Source organism: Podarcis filfolensis (genome assembly GCF_964270895.1).
Source record: "Podarcis filfolensis genome assembly, chromosome: 16".
In the NCBI taxonomy this organism is placed as follows: domain Eukaryota; kingdom Metazoa; phylum Chordata; class Lepidosauria; order Squamata; family Lacertidae; genus Podarcis; species Podarcis filfolensis.
The window spans coordinates 13,944,340-13,965,300 of NC_139620.1; the positions used below are offsets into that span (position 1 = coordinate 13,944,340).

General features: G+C 49.2%; 1 protein-coding gene across 4 annotated transcripts; it reads left to right on the forward strand.

Moving 5' to 3' along the window:
- Positions 1–545: 545 nt before the first annotated feature.
- FOSL1 (FOS like 1, AP-1 transcription factor subunit) lies at positions 546–19,043 on the forward strand. Of its 4 annotated transcripts, none has more exons than XM_083591916.1 (4): positions 546–820; positions 10,893–11,141; positions 15,095–15,202; positions 16,372–19,043. In XM_083591916.1, the coding sequence occupies exons 1-4, from the start codon at positions 740–742 to the stop codon at positions 16,858–16,860; spliced, it is 927 nt and encodes a 308-aa protein (XP_083448042.1). In that variant the 5' UTR covers positions 546–739; the 3' UTR covers positions 16,861–19,043. The 4 variants fall into 4 exon arrangements, with proteins under 4 accessions (XP_083448042.1, XP_083448041.1, XP_083448044.1 ...); XM_083591915.1 differs by having other exon boundaries at positions 549–820; positions 10,890–11,141; XM_083591918.1 differs by lacking the exon at positions 546–820 and adding an exon at positions 1,735–1,903.
- Positions 19,044–20,961: the final 1,918 nt, after the last annotated feature.

Sequence of the window (20,961 nt, forward strand, 5' to 3'; positions counted from 1 at the left end):
CGCCCCCCACTTCTCTCCCCACCCCTCTCCGCGCTGTGAGCAAGGTGTCCAGCTCCGAAACCCTCTTTTCCTAAGAACAAAATTCAGCCCTAGACCAGATTTTTCTTTTTATTAAGAAAAATAACAATCCTAAAAGTGCTTCCGAGCATGTGCAGAGTGCCCCATTCCCCACTGTAAGTGAACTATTCAGATTAAGAAGAGCTGGACTATGAGGCCGAAAGGAGGGATTTTCCAGCGAGGTTTGAATCTCTGAACCTCATCTCAGTCTCCCAAATTGTGTCCTTCCTAATCCAAAAGCGCTCTCGGTCGAAACAGGGTTTCTACCACACACGTGAAAGCTTGGGCAAAGGGAATCCTTTTCGAGGAACGCCAAACAGGAAGAAATCAGGCCATTTAAGGGCATCTACGTCACCGCTCTCTGACTCACTCCTTGGAATGAACCAAGTGCGGCTTTAGCTAGGGGAGGCTGCAGTCCATTGAACCTTTAGATTGTATTTTAAGAGGTCTTTCTTGCCCGCAGGGGGTGTCATCTCTACAGTTCATCGGGTTCCCTGTCGAAATGAGGTCTCAGGGGAGGGGTTTCCTACCCGAATACGCCGAGTGGCAGCTTAGCGATGTCTCATCCCCCCCCTCCTTAGAGAATAGCGTGGGCTGGGAGCTCCCATTCATAAAAATCAGGCAAATGGAAAGCGCTCTTTTCAGCGTGTGAGACAGTTCGCTGGGCTGAGGCTGGGTAGAGATGTACAAAGGTTACGGAGCGGGAAGGGCACCTGCTCCCGGGAGTCATCGGCCCTCCACTCTGCGCCCAGGGACGCAGCAGGTAAGGCTTTTCTCCCTACTCTCTCCTAACTCTGGACACTCTTTAGTGTGCCATTGCCGGGCAAATGATCCCTCCCCACGCGTCTTCCAGGGCAGAGGCTTGAAACTGATGATTGCCCCAAAGACAGAAGCCTCAGGAGCCAGGGATGCCAACTTAAATAAAATATGGGGGGGCAGGTATAATCGATCACAAGACGTGGGTCACGCACACTATTTGAATGGCAATGCCAATCAGCGGGGGGGGGGCGCTGACCCCCTCCAATATTTTATTAGGCGACGAAGGGACCGCGGCTCCTATGTCAGGAGTCCCATGGGGAGGAGAGGGGTTTATAGTTCCAGGGTATGATATAGTTCCCGCGCCCCCGGTTTGAAATTTCTGAATAAGTGCTCGGGTTTCCCTGTTCCTGGGGAGCCCCAGTCTGCCTCTGATCTCAAGCGCCTTTCCCCCTAAATCGGGGGTGGAGAGGGGTTGCTTCTGTCAAATGGGTGGTGTAAGAGAGAGAAGTATTTGTTGTGTTGTATTGCCTGTCCAAACGCTTAAAATGAAGCGATGGCGTTCTGGGAATTTTGTGGCCCTTTTTTTATAGGTGCCTCTATGCCGGGTTTATTTCCATTCGATAATTTATTGTGTGTGTGTGTTTTCTAGGTTATTTAATATAGTTATCTACTAAAATTATAAACACGTTTTATTAGATTGCAATATGATTTCCAGTTATGGGAAAAAGAATACTCTCAATGTGCTCAGAGGCACGGGCAAGAGAGGTCAAACTAAACAAGGAGCGGGAGCAAATCCGGGTTTAAGAAGCCGCTTTGCTCGCTTTGGCTATTGGAGCAGTGCCGGTTTTGGCCGCTAGGGGGTAGCTCACGCCCGGCTTCCATAGTGGGTAAAAGCGCCTTGCATCTGATTTTTCTCTCAAATGAAGGTTTGGCTATTCAGTGTCAGCTCTGAAAAGAGATTACAGAGAGGTGGTTTTGCAAGAGGGAAGCTGCAGGGAAAGAGATAGCAGGAGTTTAGTTTTGAACCCCATCCACAGCGAGCGTATGTGTGTGTACAGCACCTGGCACACAGCAGAGGTTTAAAAATGTAAGTTTTGGGTGCGTTTTCATCATTTCTTATGATTAAGCAGTATAGAAATCCTATTAGATAAAAATAAATATTTTATTTTTGGGAGGGGGGGCGAGGGGAACCAGAATAACAACATCTGGTTTTTATCCATAATTTTAGAGTTTCTTTAAGATTAAGTGATATATAAATCTTGTTCGATACAAAAAATAAAATAGAACCCAAGATTCCTGCATACAGTGGAATGGGGAGATAACTCTACAGGGGACACGAAGGAGAATCTGGGAATCATTATGGGATGTTCGCATGTTGCAGTCAACAAGCGTACAATCTGTGTGCACAAACAGCTGTACTGTACACTCATTTGGTTACTCACATTGAGAGTACGGTCTGTGTACCTTGTGCACAGAGTAGGTGAGCTGTTACCAATCAACAAAGTATACCCTTTCTCACGCAAAACACTATATAGAGATTGCTTGAGCCTAGGTCAGTGTAATGTGTGAACAAGCCTAATGTCTCATCTGTCCTTTATTCTGGTTGCAAATGGGGATTTGGGGTTAAGGGAAAGAGCTGAGCCTATAAGAAGAGACAGACGGGGTGGATTTTAGTGGATTGCTGTATGTGTGTGGTGTTTGGTGACTAAATCCACAGAGATGTGGCTAGATTGAATAAAACAGAGTCATCATTATGTGTTGGCATTGATAATTCTGGGGGCCTTTCACCCAGAAAACAAGATAAATTGATGACTCAAACTAGCTACTGTTGGCGAGAAAGTAAATATGCCAGCATCTAAACCCCATGGGGCTCTCCAGCAGGCAGAGGAAGGTCTGGTGGAAGGCAAAGTGTGAGGGATTGGTGGAAGAGAGCCTTGGATCTCAAGGATGGGCAACCTGCAGCCCTCGAGAAGTTGTTCAGTTGCTATCTTCCCTGACCATTGGGCATGCTAGCTGGGGCTGATGGGACCCAGAGTCCAGCAACATCTTGAGGACCACAGATTCCCTCCATCCCTTACATAGACTTTTCCTCAATGAATTTGCATTACCCCCCCCCCCCAATCTGTTGGTGGCTTCCATCCTGCCTTGTGGCAAGGAGTTCCTTAAGCCGATCGTGCTTTCAGAAATTGCCCAGGAATAACCTGAGTTCCTGCAACTCATCATGAGTAAGCAGGAAGGGAGATCATGGCTTCAACCAGGAACATAAAACTGCCACCTTGGGGATTGGGAGAGAATTTTCTGCCTTGTACAGGGACCCTAGGACAAAGAATGTTGGTATATTATCATTTTTAAAATACAGTTTGGATCAGAAATGCTCTACTGGAGAAAAAAATAAATAGAGATTTTAGCATTGAGAAATAAGGGGGAAGAGTCATAGCTTGGGGGTCCCCGGTTCAATCCCTGGCGGGACCTGCAGGAAAGGCTGGGAACGAAACCTCCCACCTAATACAGTCAAAGTCACTGTTCCCCTTTCATAGGGAAGGGACCCAAGGGTCATCTAGTCCAACCCCCGGCCCTGCAGGAATCTTTTGCCCGAAGTGGGACTCGAAACCACGACCCTGATTCTCATGCTCTACCGACTGAGTCATCCCTTCACAACAAGAATCTTATTTGGGGAAGGCCCACAGCTCAGTGGGAGAGCTTCTGCCTTGCAAGCAGAAGATCCCACGTTCAATCTCTGGCATCTCCAGGTGGGGCTGAGAATGCCCCTCCCCGGAAACCCCTGAAGAGCTGCTGCCAGTCCGTGCAGACAATACTGAGCTAGATGGACCATTGGATCTGACCGGCTATAAGGCAGCTTCCTCTGTTCCTACATCCATATTCTAGCAGAGAGGGGGGAAATTCAGGTTCGTGTATTTAAATGGGGGGCAGACTGTCCTTGCTCGGTGGCGACTTCTCTCTGCCCCCCCCGCAAAAAAATCCACACCTGGGTCGTTTCCCTGGGACAGGACGGGAGGGGCCGCGCTCTCCTTTTTTTCTGCTGTGTCATCTTGTGCTGTGTCATAACAAGGTGAGTCATCAGAACAGTCGTCAGCGCGAGTCACCCGCTCGACAGACAGCGAGGGTGGGGCGCCTTTCCCCTCTCCCGTTCCTTCCTCGGATCCCGTTTCAAAGGCAGCTGGGAGTTTTGTTCTTCCCCAATCCGCTTTCCTCTCCTCTTGCGAAATGCCCCTGGGAACCGGCTCAACGTAATAAAAAATAAATTTAGAAAAATCTGCCAGCTCTCGTCCTACCTTGCAAGTCTGGCGGATGATGCACATGGAAGAACTGTTGCACTCTATCTCTTGGCATCCCTAGCCAGTCTGGACAGTGGTCAGGGAGGATGGGACTTGGGGGGGGGTCGAGGGCACCCAATTCCCCACCCCTGACCCCCTATGCGATGTGCTCTCCAAACCCAGCAGGGAGAGTTAAATTAAGTACAGTACCTAGTCCTGGTAGTATTTGTTGCAGCACCTCCTTGTGTGGGGGGGGGGGTCCTTCTGTCTCCGTCTTCTGTCTTTCCATGACGCCGTCTGTCTTTAAAATCTGCCAGGGTGATGTTCTCTTAAAAACACCAACAAAAGGGGGTGTCCGAGAGGGGAATGTAAACTCTTTTCCTTTTGTGTCAGATGTGTGTTGTGGGGATGGTGCTTTCCAGAGGAGAGTCACTGCTGTTTCATATGTCTGGCAGCTGAACCCTTCTGAGAAGTGGGTCTATCCAGTCCAATATGTTGCCAGCCGGAAGCCCTCTAGGCAAGGCATGACTTGCCCTCCACATCTGGCACCCAGGCTGAGGTAGACTTCTTGTGGACATGGAGGTTTGCCTCAGAGATCGTGATTGACCCAGAGGTCAGCAAACTTTTTCAGCAGGGAGCCGGTCCACTGTCCCTCAGACCTTGTGGGGGGCCAGACTATATTTTTTTGGGGGGAAATGAACAAATTCCTATGCCCCACAAATAACCCAGAGATGCATTTTAAATAAAAGCACACATTCTACTCATGTAAAAGCACGCTGATTCCCAGACAGTCCGTGGGCCGGATTTAGAAGGCAATTGGGTGGATTTGGCCCCCGGGGCCTTAGTTTGCCTACCTACCCATGTGATAGACCCTACCTTCTGTCAATCAGCAGAACAGCATCAGCATGTCTGATGGCAGTGTGTTGTATCCAAAGCGAATCTGACACAGAGTTGGAATTTATGAACATGAAAAACTTGGGTGCATTAATGCCAAGGGGGCCTACTCTGAGTAGGACTCAGTTGGATGCAGCCCACTGCACGTTCAGTATGATGAGAGAGGGAGCGGTGTCTCTCTGCAGCAGTGACTGGGGAACCTCTGGGTGTTGCAGGACTCCAACTCCCATCATCCCTCACTGCTGGCCATGCTGGCTGAGGCTGATGGAAGTTGGAGTCCAACAGCATCCAGAGGCTGATAGCCACTCCCCTCCCCCATTCCTGGCCCTGCAGCATCCAGCTTTTTCCGCCTGGGCCTCTCCCAGTGTAATGTGCCATGGTCAGAGTGTTGGGCTAGGACCTGGGAGACCAGGGTTCGAATCCTGACACGGCTACAGGGTTGCTTTTAAGGATAAGGTGGAAAGGAGGAGAATAATGTGCTCCACCTTGAACTCCTTACAAGTAAGGTGGGATAAAAATGTGTTTTTTATATGTTGAACTCATGCCCTGTGTTGTTCTAACCACTGCGCATCACTCCCCTTGAGGAGCAGGGTGTATTACCCAAGAGACCCAACTTATCCTGCAAGGGAGAGTGGCGGCTTTGCAGTGAAATTGCAGACAGTGTAGTTAGTGGTTAGCGTGTTAGACTAGGACATGGAAGATGCAGATGGCAGCAGTACCCACTCAGTCTTGAAGCTCACTGGCTGACTAAACAGAAAATGGAAAGAATAAAATCTGCTGTTCTCATCCTCTTACAATTAGATCTGTAGAGTTGGAAGGGACCCTGAGGATCATCTAGTCCAACCCCTGCAATGCAACTGTCCCATATGGGGATCGAACCTGCAACCTTGGCACCACACTCTAGTCAACTGAGCTGTTGGTATACCAAGGATCTTGGTATAATTGGTTCTTGGTGGAAGGGTGCAATTTTGCCAGTAATGCCCCCCCCCCCCCGTTAAGTGGTGTACATATTTTACGAAATAAATAAAGCAAATTAAAAGTGTAATAAAACAAAGTTTTCTGATCGTGACTCTCCCCTCCAAAAAATTGGGAAGTAGGCTCTTTCAGGTTGCTCTAACCCTTCCCCCACCCCCGATTCTGGCCAAGAACCCAGGCTACCTGGGCCTGTGCAACAGTCTTGTCTTGAGACAGGTGGCTCTGGGTTTCCCCCACCCTCACCTGGGCTGGAGGTAGGATGTGTCAGAGAAACAGCAGGCAATGAGTCTGTGTAGGTTTTGAGGCCGCTCCCAGCGAGTCGGCTGAGATGACGCCAGCTGCCCCACGTAGAAGGCCAGGGCGGGCCTCCCCGGAGGTGTACCAACATGCCTCAGGGAAAGGCAGAGGCTACTGGCGAAGTAGGTCAAGGGGTGTGTGAAAAGGGCACTGGGTGCGTAATTCCGGGGGGTAGAGAGGCAGCTGTCTCCTCTCTGCCCTGGGGCTTAATGGCTCTACTGTGCGGTGGGGGAATAGACTGGGAACTGAGCTCTGCTGCAGTCCTTCCTTTGACTATGTGAGGTGACAAGTGTTCCTGAGCATGTGCAGAGGGCCAGCATGCAGCCTCACACAGCTGGGATATGATGGGAAAGGCAGATTGTTATCCCAAGGCAGTTCGGCTCCAGAGGTGGGAAATAAAAAAACCAGCTTGTTCCTGCAAGATTGAGAGATGGTCACCGGCTTGGATGACTTGTCAAAGAGAGCTAGACAAATATCATGGGGAATAAAGGTTAATAATGGCGGCTAGCTGCTATGGCTGTGCTCTCTCTGCCTCTGAGTAACCCTTGTTGGGCACTGCAAGCCGGGAAAGTTGCATTGCGCTCTGGTTCCTGTTTGGTGACCTCTCCCAGGCATCTAGATGGGATGCGGGTGGCGCTGTGGGTTAAACCACAGAGCCTAGGGCTTGCCGATCAGAAGGTCGGTGGTTCGAATCCCCGTGACGGGGTGAGCTCCCTTTGCTTGGTCCCTGCTCCTGCCAACCTAGCAGTTTGAAAGCACGTCAAAGTGCAAGTAGATAAATAGGTACCACTCCAGCGGGAAGGTAAATGGCGTTTCCGTGTGCTGCTCTGGTTCACCAGAAGCGGCTCAGTCATGCTGGCCACATGACCCGGAAGCTGTACGCTGGCTCCCTCGGCCAATAAAGCAAGATGAGTGCCGCAGCCCCAGAGTCGGTCACGACTGGACCTAATGGTCAGGGGTCCCTTACCTTTACCTTTTACCCAGGCATCTATTTGACCACTGAGAAGACAGGATGCTGGACTCGCTGGGCAGTTGGCCGGATCCAGCAGATCTCTTTTCATATTCTCTCTTCCTTAAGTATCTTGGGCAGGCAAGGGCTCTGTCTTCCAGGAAATTATATTGCACGAGGTTCATGGAAACGAATCTCCCATTATTGTGCAACTCTTCCTGGTCCTAGAATCATAGAATCGTCTATGGAAGGGACCCACGAGGGTCCAGTAGTCCAACCCCTTGCCATGCAGGAATCTTCTGCCCACGACCCTGAGGTTAAGAGTCTCATGCTCTACCCATCGAGCTATCCTATGCACATGGTTTGTGCAGGAGAAGGTTACCAGTGGATTGGGCCCTGCGGGTCAAGTCTGCCGCTCTCAGTGCTGTCCCGAAATCTACAGCCTGTGTTTAAAAAAGTTCCATATGCTCAGAGACTTTGCTTCTGTTCATTGGGGGATATAGGAAGCTCAGAGCACTTTAGATGCCCCTTTTATGAAGAGGCACGTAGTGAGACCATTGATCCCCTGCTGGTGAGGCTCACTGACCTCCCAAAAAAGCAAAAATTTGACCTTTTCCTGTTAGGCAAAGACCATAAGACGACCCGGATGGTCGCCAGATTCTGTGTACAGATCTGTAGGCGCAGACCATCCCCCAATCCAAACTAGTTCATTAAGAAAATCCCCAAACTCGGTTCCATGGGTGACTGTGGGTCATCTCTCTGCGGGAGCTTATCTTAAAGTTTTAAGTGTCTATACTCTTATTGCATTTATAAATTTTAAATTTATTGTTGTACATTGTTTTAAATGTTTGTTTTCCTTCTGGGATTGTATCCCCAAGTGCGTTTTATAATCTGGTCTCCGACCGTAATAAGTTATCTGTCTGTCTGTCTATCTATCTACAGCCTGTGATGAGATGGGAGAAGGGCTTCCAGATTTAAGAGGCCATTTGATGCCTGGGAGGTTCTGGCAACCTTGAATTTATTTTCTATGAGGGTATCTGTATAGGGCTATTGGTGGCTCCCAGTGGCTCTGCTGTGGCTCTGCTGTTGGAAGGTAGCAAGCAAATTGCTTGGAATTATAATGGGGGCTGATCTAGTTGCCAGGTTTATCTTATGTTCTTATGCTATTTGATTTTTTATTTAATGTTTTAAATAAAACAATGTTTTCATTGTTGTTGTTTGCACCACTGGGCACCTTTGGTGGGGTGGAAATTGAAGGAAGGAAGACATTCACATTTTCATTGCTATGATGAAGAGAGGCTTGTTCTCTTTTCAGAAGAAGCCCTTCTTAACGAAGAATAGAATTCTATAGTTGGGTCTATGTCCATCAGTGGCGTGCGGGTCAGTGGACTAGGGGGACAAGGCTAGTTCCCTAAATGTTCCCTTGGTGCTTCCTTCCCAAAGCCCAGGAAGCTTCTATCTGGTTTAGGGAGGGAGGTACAATACGCACACATGGGACGTTGTTGTGATGTTGTGACATTGTGACGTCACCAGGGCCGGATTTAGGTTTGATGAGGCCCTAAGCTACTGAAGGTAGTGGGGCCCTTTATAGGTCCAAGAAATTGCCGCTGTTTTTTGTGTTGAATATATGCTATATGGTAATTTATGGACCTAATAGGTATCTAAAGCCATTTGCACATATTGCCATGCAACCAGTCCATGCAGAATGTAGGCACCCTATTTTAGGGAGCAAGCTAGCAGGCGGGGCTCCTTACTTACATCATAGGAGCCTACACAACACAAAACACTGTTGCTGTATGTAGTTTTAATTTTATTTGTTTTTTATCTTATATTTTGGAAATGTACATCCAGGGTTTTTTTCATTATTATTTTTTTGGGGGGCGGCCCAAGAGAGTGGGGCCCTAAGCTATAGCTTGTTTAGCTTATATATAAATCTGGCACTGGATGTCACTGTTGTGACGTCACCCCTCCGATTGCCCTCACAAGCTGGTTCCCTCTGGCGCTAACTGTTCCCCTACGAAAAATTTCACCACACGCCACTGTTTATCCATGCTACCCTGAACATGCCCAATCTCGTCTGATCTCGGAGGCTAATCAGGGGCAGGCCTGGTTAGTACTTGGATGGGAGAATTGTAGAGGATCATCTATGCAGAAATCTTTTGCCCAATGTGGGACTCGAACCCATGACCCATAGATTAAGAGTCTTGTGTTCTACTGACTGAGCTATGGGCCCAGTTGCACCTGCATGCCTCTGTGCTTGGTTTTGAAACTCAGCCACTGTATTCTGCTCTGGTCAGACCTCACCTGGAGTACTGTGTCCAGTTCTGGGCACCACAGTTCAAGAAGGACACTGACAAACTGGAACGTGTCCAGAGGAGGGCAACCAAAATGGTCAAAGGCCTGGAAACAATGCCTTATGAGGAACGGCTAAGGGAGCTGGGCATGTTTAGCCTGGAGAAGAGGAGGTTAAGGGGTGATATGATAGCCATGTTCAAATATATAAAAGGATGTCACATAGAGGAGGGAGAAAGGTTGTTTTCTGCAGCTCCAGAGAAGCAGACACGGAGCAATGGTTCCAAACTACAAGAAAGAAGATTCCACCTAAACATTAGGAAGAACTTCCTGACAGTAAGAGCTGTTCGACAGTGGAATTTGCTGCCAAGGAGTGTGGTGGAGTCTCCTTCTTTGGAGGTCTTTAAGCAGAGGCTTGACAGCCATATGTCAGGAGTGCTCTGATGGTGTTTCCTGCTTGGCAGGGGGTTGGACTTGATGGCCCTTGTGGTCTCTTCCAACTCTATGATTCTATGATTCTATGAAAAGCTGTGGAGGTGAAGTCAGTGCAAAAGGGGGCAAGAGCAGCCTGCCTTTTAAAAAAGGAAGAAATATGTTTTTTTAAATTATTTTGTGTAGTAAAATGGGGAAGAGGTGGCAAAATACTTCTCTCCTCTACCAGCAGCTTCGCTGTCATTGGTCAGAACACCAGAAGGGAGGAGTAAATTAGTAATCTGGATGAGAATTTGAGTAGAGCAACCTTCACCAATGTAGTGTTTTGGACTACAACTCCCATCAGGCATGCAATATGACTGCCAGCTGCGGCTGATGGGAGATGTAGTCCAAAACATCTGGAGGGAACCTTATTGGTGAAGTCTAGGGTAACATGTCCAGCAACCTTCCCCTGACCTGGTGCCATTTTAATTTTGCTAAGCTCGTGATTTGCTGCACCCCCCTGCTCCAGCAGGTTTAAAAGGGGGGCAAGGGGGGGACTTCCTTTTGAGGCAGGCATGCAAAACCTCAGAACATACAAAGCGCTTGAAAGAGTGCCTTTAGGCATGCCCAGAGTGCAGTCTCTAAAATGGCCAATCTGTTGCAGTCCAACTCATCTGGAAGGCACCAAGGACTCAGCTGTACAGCTGCAAATATAATGTTTTAAGTGCATTATACAAATGTGACACTAGATGGCGACGGTGAGCTAATGGCAAATTCAATTTTTCTTAAAAGGCATTTTCACAGCGGTTTTTTATACATGTCTAGATTCCACCCAGGCTGCGAAAGGAGGCTGTACGGAGTGCCTTTTCCTCCTAGGAAAGTTTGTGCGCTCGTTGGTGGCTTCTGAGCTCCGGCAGATCTCTCCGCAGAGACGCCCAAGCTCTGTTTGTGACCCTCTTTGTCTTCTTCCCCTCCAGCAGAAGTACCCGTCTGATCCCGGGGCCGGCAGCAGCAGCAGTGCCGGCGGCGGCTTTGTCCCCAACCTCAACACCATCACCACCAGCCACGACCTACAGTGGATGGTTCAGCCCACCATCATGGGCGCTTCTCCAGGAATCCCCCCTTACCCGCGACCCTACCGTTGCCCGCACTATCCTCCAGGCATTCGGCCGGGTGTGATCCGCACTGCTGGCCCAATCCTGACACCGCGGAGGCGTCATTCGGAGCATGTGAGTATTGGGGGGGTGGGCAGGGAGGGAATGTGGAAGGCCCAGTGGGTAGATGACAACAGAAGGTTCCTGAAAAATATGTGAAGCTTAGTGCATTTGTGCAGCGACATTTCAGTGTGGCAAAGATCTGCTGTTGCCTCCTAGACAGAGGAGGTTAAAAAGGAGGGAAGAGACTCTGAGGGCATGCAAAGGCTTGGAACATGCAAAGAATGCACAAGAGGCAGGATTAAGAGGCCCAAGCACTTAAAAGATTTTGGTGCCCCCATATATGTCAAAATACAGTGGTACCTCAGGTTACAGACGCTTCATATTACAGACTCCGCTAACCCAGAAATATTACCTCAGGTTAAGAACTTTGCTTCAGGATGAGAACAGAAATTGCACCGTGGCGACAGCGGGAGGCCCCATTAGCTGAAGTGGTGCTTCAGGTTAAGAACAGTTTCAGGTTAAGAACGGACCTCCGGAACGAATTAAGTTCTTAACCCGAGGTAGCACTGTATAAGCAAATAATAAACCGTAAAATGAAATTCTATTAAAAAACCAAAAAAAACCTACAATAAGATGGATAAGAATCTTTGTATACAGTGGTACTTTGAGTTACAAATGCCTCAGGTTACAAATGCTTCAGGTTACAAACTCTGCTAACCTGGAAGGGTTACCACGAGTTGAGAACTTTGCCCCTGGATGAGAACGGAAATCGTGTGCTGGCAGCAAGAAGCCCCATTAGCGAAAGCACGCCTCTAGTTAAGAACAGTACCACTGTACTTCTACTTTATATTTGAAAAAATGTTCTCCTGCTTTTTCTTATGGCATTGACTTTGATCAGGTCCTCAGTAGGGCCGTCTTTACCTGGGGGTGCAAGGGGTGCGGGGCACCCGGGTGCCGAATTCAGGGGGGCACCAGGTGCCTGCCGCTGAAGCCGCCTAAGCTCTTAACTATCTACCTGTTATTAAATAATAAATAATTTTGATCAAGCTAGAAAAAACAAAACACACATATACCTAGGTATTACCGAAATGTATACCTACTGTTTCACTAAAGGACTTTTGATTTTGTGCGCTCATCTACCAAAGACGCACCGCACCAGCAGTAGCACTTGTCATTCACAACGATGCCGTGCATGCGAAATTAACTCTTACATCAAAATATTATGTTACGTATTGTATTGAGCTGCTATGCGGCAGCAGAGTCAGTGGGACCTTTGACACGACTTGATGTTTCTCCTAAGTCGGTGCCTAAACAATACTTATAAGTTTGTGTGTAGTGGCGCTAATTTGGGGGCTAAACTAAATTTGGGGGCGCTGGGTGGATCTTTGCAGCCCAGCGGCACATAGGCTAAAGACAGCCCTGGTCCTCAGAATGAATATTACGTAGTACATCTGCTCCTATGCTTGGTAGAGAGATAAGGCATCCAGCCTGCCTTGTTGCATAGTTCTTCCGCTGGGATTTTTTAATAAACTTCAACTGAGAAAAGAAACAGTCAGCTGAGTAATTTATTACCATTAATGTTAAAAATCCGGCAATGAAAATTTCCCTGCTTCCCTTGATGCCCTAAGCCAGCCTTTCTCAACCCGTGGGTCCCCAGATGTTGTTGAACTACACATCCCATCACCCCTAGCTAGCAAGGCCAGAGCTCAGGGGTGATGGGAGTTGTAGTCCAACAACATCTGGGGACCCACAGGTTGAGAACCACATGGGTCGGCAAACTAAGGCCCGGGGGCCAGATCCGGCCCAGTCGCCTTCTAAATCCAGCCCGCGAACGGTCCGGGAATCAGTGTGTTTTTACATTAGTAGAATGTGTCCTTTCATTTAAAATGCATCTCTGGGTTATTTGTGGGGCATAGGAATTCGTCCATTCCCCCCCCCCCAAAAAAATTATAGTCTGGCCCCCTGATGAAAAAGTTTGCTGACCCCTGATCTAAAGCATGCTCTTTGGGAAACATTTTACTCCATTTTGGAACAAGAATGTGCTTCTCAAGCACTTGTTGCCCCTTCATGGCCACAGAAACCATTTTCTTAGGTCTACTCCTATTAGGTTGGGTCCAGGGATGCTGCAGGGCTGTGTCACCCACACGAGGGTTGCCATATGTCCGGAATTTCCCGGACATAGCCGGGATCTGGCCGTCGGAAACAGAGTCCTGGCGGAAATCGCTGAAATGTTTAGGAAAATTCAGACGTATGGCAACTAATGCCGGAAGTCTAGATTTTCCTTGATTTCCTTAAAAATAGCTCCAAAACTTCATTTTATTTTTTCAGATTTTGCAAAAAAAAAAAAAAAAGGTCAGCTTTGGGCAAAACTAAAACTTTGGTTAGAGTGTGTTGCTGATAATATGGGTGCATTATTCCATTGCAGGGAGTTGGACTAGATGATCCGTGGGATCCTTTCCAACTCTAGGATTCGCCTTTATACATATATAAAGGTGAGGTTGGCACAGCCTGGTTGCAAGGTGTGGTGTCCTATGGGTGGACTAATTAAGGGGAGGGGAGTGCAGAACATGATACAAGCCGACATCCTTTGAAACACCCAACTGCATGGGCAGACAGCTGGGATAGAAATTCCCATGTTAAGCAATATGATAACACAAAGGGATGTACTGTTGCAAAGCACGATGCACAAAGCACTCTGGGAAGAAAACCAGCCCTGCACATTTCAAAGTCTTCATGTGTACATAGCTTTGTATATCCTCAGCATGTTGATAAACTCAGCAGGCCTGCACTCTGGACATGGCCAAAGGCTCTCTTGTCAGGGTTGGATTAACCATTATGCAAAATAAGCATGTGCTTAGGCCAGGGGTCAGCAAACATTTTCAACAGGGGACTGGTCCACTGTCCCTCGGACCTTGTGGGGGGCTGGACTATATTTTGGGGGGGGGAATGATCAGCCCATAGTGTGGGGTGGGGATTATGTCATGTGCACAGTACCCTTGAAATGCACCTGCGTCCAGCACTGAATGAACATTATCACGCAGTCTGTAGATGCCTCAAGAGGGCCTCTGGGCTTGCACAGAGTGCAGGCCTGCTAAACCTTGGCACATGCAAGGAAAGTGCAAGAGGGCGCTTCCAGCGGAGTCCAGTCTCCAAAAACAGCTGAGCCACTAGTGTAAATTAAACATGGCCTGCTTTTTGATCTGCCTGGTGGGATCTTTCATAGCCGTGCAACAGGCATAGGTTTGACAGCTATCTCTTTTTGATGGCCTGGAGAGGCGGCAGCAGGAGGGGGGCCTGGTTAGCTTTTCTGCCCATCACGTAGCTGCGGAAGGGCACAGAAGCAGTACTGGAAGAAAAGGACACATATTTTCACTAGAGATTGGCTAGAGATTAAGGCCAAGATGCTGTTGGTGGACCATCTCAGCTGTGTTTCCGTAGGCACTTGCGCCCTCTGCTGTCCATGAAACGCATAGACGGTACTCCAGTTTGGAGAGCTGCCTCCAGTCACAGACTCGTGGAATTATAGAGTTGGAAGGGATCCTGAGGATCATCTACTCCAGGGTCTCTCAAACTTGGGTCTCCAGCTGTTTCTGAGCTACAATTCCCATCATCCCTGACCACTGGTTCCGCTAGCTAGGGATGATGGGAGTTGTAGTCCAAAAACAGCTGGAGACCCAAGTTTGAGAGACCCTAATCTAGCCCAACCCAATATGCAGCTGTCCCATCCGGGGATCAACCTTGCAACCTTGGCATTATCAGCACCAACTGAGCTATGATGAGTCAACTTCCTGTTTAAATCAACTCAGTTCAGGACCATGTGGACTAGCAACTAGGGGGAAAGGCCATAGCTCAGTGGTAGAGCACCTGCTTTCCATGGAAAAGGATCTGGGTTCAATCCCTACCATTTCCCAGGTAGGGCTTGGAGAGACTCCTGTCTGAAACTCTGGAGACAAAACTGAGCTAGGTGGATGAATGGGGTTTGTGATTTGGTGTGAAGCAGCCTCTGACGCGCCCGTCTTCTGCAGCTGACACCCGAGGAGGAGGAGCGGCGGCGGCTGCGGAGGGAGAGGAACAAGCTGGCAGCAGCCAAGTGCCGGAATCGCCGGAAGGAATTAACAGACACCTTGCAAGCCGTAAGTGACTCTCCCATGCTGTCCCTGGTGCTTCTGGAAGGTGGACTCTTTTATTTAGTTATTTAGAGTGTTTGCGCCCCAATCTTCAGCCAAAAAAAAAAAAAAGGCTCCCAGAGCAGATTGCACAGAATCAGAACCAAGACAATCACTACCAACACGCATACAATCTTCTTTTTTTTTACATAATCCTATTTACTGATTTTTCACAAAGGAAACAAGAATCTTTACAAATTTTAACATAAGCCGTGAGTTACTTTATCCATTGACTTCCCATCCTCCACTTCCATGGTTTCCATAAGGTAAAGGTAAAGGGACTCCTGACCATTAGGTCCAGTCGTGACCGACTCTGGGGTTGTGGTGCTCATCTCGCTTTACTGGCCGAGGGAGCCGGCGTACAGCTTCCGGGTCATGTGGCCAGCATGACTAAGCCGCTTCTGGTGAACCAGAGCAGCGCACGGAAACACCGTTTACCTTGCACTTATCTACTTGCACTTTGACGTGCTTTCGAACTGCTAGGTTGGCAGGAGCAGGAACCGAGCAATGGGAGCTCACCCTGTCATGGGGATTTGAACCACTGACCATTGGCAAGTCCTAGGCTCTGTGGTTTAATCCACAGCGCCACATATTTACCCTTAAATGCTGCTTATTTCGCCTATACCATTCAATGCATTCCATTGGACCTATTTGTCTTAATAATAAGATTGCTCCTATTTCCAGTCCTGCTCGCGTTTTCAGCTACCTATAGTAGTTCTTTAAATACTCAGTGGGAAGTTTCCAGTCCCCGAGAAATACAATCTACAAAAACAGACAGAGAGCCCTCTTAGTGAAGTGGTAGAAGCAATATGTGGCCCCCTGGGCCTTCATACCTGGCCCTTGATCCTCTCCACAGGCCCCAACCCTCCCCGGTCTTGCTTGGCACTCTCCTTGCCTGAAGTATCATCCTTGAACTCTGACCACGCCTCTTGGTTCACCAGCTGTGGTGGCTGTTTTGCTTCTGCCCCACCCACCACTGGCTTGTGGCCCCTGGAGATTGCCTAGAAAGGAATGTGAAGAGGGTCTTCTACACTCTGCCCTAGGGTGTGTTATTGTACTCAACAGTTCCCTTTTGCCTGTTTCTCTGCCGCCCTCTTTGAAAAAGTTAACAAATCTCCATTTTTCCCCCTCCCCAGGAGACGGACCAGCTGGAGGCTGAGCAATCTGGGCTGAAGAAGGAGATTGCGGAACTGCAGAAGCAGAAGGAGCGGCTGGAGCTGGTCCTGGAGGCTCATCGACCGGCCTGCAAAGTCCCCGAGGAGTCCTCGGGAGAAGAGGAAGAGGGCCAAAGCCGGCCGGAGACCCTCGCCCAGCTTCCGGTCAAGCGGGAGTCCCCGCCGGGCCCCAGCGCCCCTCGCAGAGCGGCTCCAGTGCCCCCCAGCATCACTCTGCCCCCCAGCGGCCTGCTGGAGCCAGAGGCTCTGCACACCCCAACCCTGATGCCCACGCCGTCCCTCACCCCCTTCACCCCAAGTCTGGTCTTCACCTACCCCACACCGGGGGACCCCGATGGCCCCTCGGGCTCTGGCTTCCCGCACGAGGCCTGCTCCTCTGCCCACCGGCGCAGCAGCAGCGGCGACCACTCCTCCGATTCGCTCAACTCCCCCACCTTGCTGGCGCTCTGAGGACCAGGAGGGACCCCCTGGCTCCGTGGCGGGACAGTCCGGAGAGTGGCGTCTCCAGACCGTTGCGGTTTCTAGGCAGCTTCTGCCCAGGGTTGGGGTTTTTTTTTTTTGCTGCCAATGGTTCTCCTGGTCATCTGTATACATACCTCATTCGGGGTCCTTGCCTCCTCTGCTGGCCGGAGACCTCACAGGCCTCTCGTTCTGCCATCTGCGCCCAAGTGCTTGGAGTCAAGTTGCCGGTCTTCAAGAGCGACCAGACCATCTTCCCTCCCACCCTACCAGAACTCAAATCATTCCTTGTTTCTCCTTGCTGGTGGCCGAAGCAGGACAGCCATTTCTTTGTGGGGTGGGCTCTAGTTTGGGATTTCCTGCTTCGGCCAAGGGGGTGGAACTCAATGGCCTCAAATGTCCCCCTCCAATTGTTTTATGACTTTTCACAACACTTAAAAGAAACACACAACCCTTACCCTTGATATCCTAGTGGTTTTAGAATAAACAAGCCTTTTACTGTGCACCTTTCCACTTCCTTTTCTCAAACTATTGTAGAATCTGCTTTCTTCAAAGCCAGACATAGAAACACTGATGTTATTCTTCCGTGAACCACCAAAGACTGATCTTTGTGCCCAAAATTATTTCCCATCTCCTGGATGAGGTGGGATACCCTTATGTCGCCCAGGGGTGGAGCCAGTTGAAGACAGATATTTTTTATTATAAACTCACACGTCCCACTGCTTCGCCTTGTCTTAATGTCTCATTTAGTTAATTTGGGTGTTGTCTTGCTCTTCTAAGAGGGTGCATCCTTTGTCAACAAAGCCTGTGGCAAAATGAAGGCGGCAACTTCATTGGTTCGGAACAATTATCCTGCTAAAGATGAACAGGAGGAGTGTTTGTTGGGCTGTTGGGAGGGCAGGAGAGAGGAATCCCCTGCGAATTGATCAGGCAGCTGATCAAAGTCTCCTTTAGCACAAACCACATGTCTGGGTTTGTGGAAGGGATTTTTCTGAGGAAAAATACGGGGAGCCTTATGGGCTCTGTGGATGTCAGGGAATCTGGATCTGTCTATCCTGGGTACAGGAAAGTTTGCTTTGTATAATTGAAAAGCTTGGGCTTTCTAGAAGACAAACACCCAAGTTCCTAGTCCTCATGAGCCGCTGGTTAAAAATAGAGAGCGGAGTCGAAATTCCTCAGATGTTTTAAAAATAACGCTTGGGGGTTTCTTTTTCTTGCCTCCCTGGAAAAGGTCACTTTGAAGATTTCTCCCAAAATATTGTCTGCCATCCCCCACCCCCAGTTTTTCTCCCACAATACCCTGGGGCAACGCTAGTTCTGGGGCATTATGGGGGATGTAAAATGGTAACCTGGGTGCCCACAGTTGCCAGACAAGATAGAAGTTCTGGTACTATCGTGTGACAGGTGAACCTCAGATACCAAGAAACAGGATCTCCCCTCTACCTGGAGAAATTCAGTGAAATTTGTGCCCCCGATTTATTTGCCTACACGGGATGGGGAAACATGGCAGGACCAATGTTTTGGCAAAGGCTAAAAAGTAGCATCAGTAGAGGAGTGTCTTCCCTCAGCTTCTGTTGCCTATGCTCTGATAACCTCCTGTGTTAGATTACTGCAATGCGGTATACATGGAGCTGCCCTTGAAGGTTGTTCGGGAACTGCAGCTAGTGCAGAATTCAGCAGCTGGATTGCTGACCCCGGGGGCAAGATGGTCTGAGCATGTATCACAAATCCTCAAGGACCACTACCCACATGAACCAACTTGCACACTCCACATTGTGGAGGATGGCAACATGGGAACGGGCCTTTTCGGTGGTGGCTCCCTGCATCTGGAATGCTCTCTCTCGGAGGAAGCATGCCTGGCGCCCTGGTTGCCTGTCCTCAGGAGCCCAGTAAAACTATTTCTGTTTACTCAGGCAGGTGTTTGGTTCTTAACCAGAAGAGTAACTAGTTATGTCTGTGGCCTCTTTTTGTGCTCATTGTTTTCAATGTGGTGGGATTTGTTCATATATATATATGTGTGTGATTGTCTTGGATGAGCACTTTAGGCTTATTGCTATTTTTTATATTTGGTTTTCATGGCTTCTTCCTGTTTTTATTATGCAAGTTGCTTTGAGTTGCTTCGGCGTAAAAAGTGACCAATAAAAATTAACGCAAATATATATATATATAAAACACACGGCATGTGCTTTATTTGCAAGTGAGGAGTGGGGTGAGGATCTCCTTTCTTTGGGGGCTGAAGAGTGAACATCAGGATGAGACCAAAAGCCCATCCAGTCCAGCTCTTTGCCACAACTAGATGCCTCTAGGAGGCCGCCAGAGGAAACTGAAAGCAAGAGCCCCAGTAGCTGATATTCAGATACACTGCCTCTGCAGCTGAAGGTTTCATACAGCCCTCAATAAACTGTTCTTCCTGCCACATTTGCCTTGAAAGTTGCTTCTCTCAGCCTCTATACCCCACCTAGAAAAGGGGAATCTGACTTTCCTTGCTTTTCAGAAGCTGACTTCTGCCAAGTCGGTTTCGGGACCTTTTTCTGAGCAAACCACCACCACCACTGAAGAACGGGCCTGGCCCTAAATCAGAGGTGATCAACTTCAGGTCTAGGGGCCAACTGTGACCCTCCAGGACTCCCTCCCTCTCTCTCTCTGGCCATGGGGACTCTATGGCCCTACCACAAACCCCACTACTCTGAAAATCTCCTCTGCAAGAGACTTTTGTGCTTTGGCAAATCATCTCTTTGCCCGGCCAGCCAAGAAAGGTTCCTTTGGGCAGCTCCCACCTGCAGTTGCACAGAGAGTGCTTCATACCATGGTGGATTTCCTCCACATCAGCTTGTGGAAACAACTCGGGGCTTTTTTGGTGGGAAGCGATATAGGTAAAGGTAAATGGACCCCGACCATTAGGTCCAGTCGTGACCGACTCTGGGGTTGTGGCGCTCATCTCGCTTTATTGGCCGAGGGAGCTGGCGTACAGCTTCCGGGTCATGTGGCCAGCATGACTAAGCCGCTTCTGGCTAACCAGAGCGGCGCACGGAAACGCCGTTTACCTTCCCGCTGGAGCGGTACCTATTTATCTACTTGCACTTTGACGTGCTTTCAAACTGCTAGGTTGGCAGGAGCATGGACTGACCTCATGCCGTTGCGGGGATTTGAACCACCGACCTTCTGATCAGCAGGCCCTAGGCTCTGTGGTTTAACCCACAGCGCCACCCATGTCCCTTGGGAAGCGATATACACCTTTTAAATTAAAACCGAAACCTTCTGCGCGTTCCACGGCGTGGGGCCACAGCAGATTCCTCCTCTCCAGCAGGGCGGGAACATCTGAGGTTAGAACTCACACACTCACAAGCCAGCCCTTTTTGAGCCTGGGGAGATCCAGCTGCAGAGCAACAAGCATGTCCGGTGATTGTTGAGGTTGACTCCTCGTTATCGGAGAGCCAGGATCCGGCCATCTGCTTCCTGGCTGGAGACCCTTTGTCTCCACTTTGGCTGGGCAGGAAGCAGAGGGGTGGGGGTGGGGGTGGACAGGGGCTCTTCCTTGCTTGCCCTCTCTTTTCAGCCTTGCGGGTTGGTTCTTGACAATGGCAAAATGAAATTGGGGGGGGGGAACATGCTGACCAGCGCTTGTGCCACAGCCACGTCCGCAGGATGCCTTGTTCCCACAACGGCAACAGTAGGAAACACAGAAGCAGTAGTACCATCAGAGTAGGGATCTGGGGACAGATTCGGGGGGCCCTTTCAGCGGAATGGGCACAGGGGTCCCCAAACACAACAGTGCAAGGGTGATCGTCACCAACACAGGACGGTTTTACATTGGTACCTCGGGTTACAAACACCTCAGGTTAAGTACTTAATTCGTTCCGGAGGTCCATACTTAACCTGAAACTGTTCTTAACCTGAAGCACCACTTTAGCTAATGGGGCCTCCCGCTGCTGCTGCGCCACCGGAGCACGATTCCTGTTCTCATCCTGAAGCAAAGTTCTTAACCTGAAGCACTATTTCTGGGTTAGCGGAGTCTGTAACCTGAAGTGTATGCAACCTGAAGCGTATGTAACCTGAGGTACCACTGCATTTGTATTTCCTGTTCAAAATGTT

Excerpts from the sequence above, each read along its gene's own strand:
- FOSL1 (XM_083591915.1), top strand. The coding sequence starts at position 740 with ATGTACAAAGGTTACGGAGCGGGAAGGGCACCTGCTCCCGGGAGTCAT. Across the intron at positions 821-10,889 it reads TGCGCCCAGGGACGCAGCAG|CAGAAGTACCCGTCTGATCC; the intron begins GTAAGGCTTTTC and ends CTTCCCCTCCAG. Across the intron at positions 11,142-15,094 it reads GGAGGCGTCATTCGGAGCAT|CTGACACCCGAGGAGGAGGA; the intron begins GTGAGTATTGGG and ends CGTCTTCTGCAG.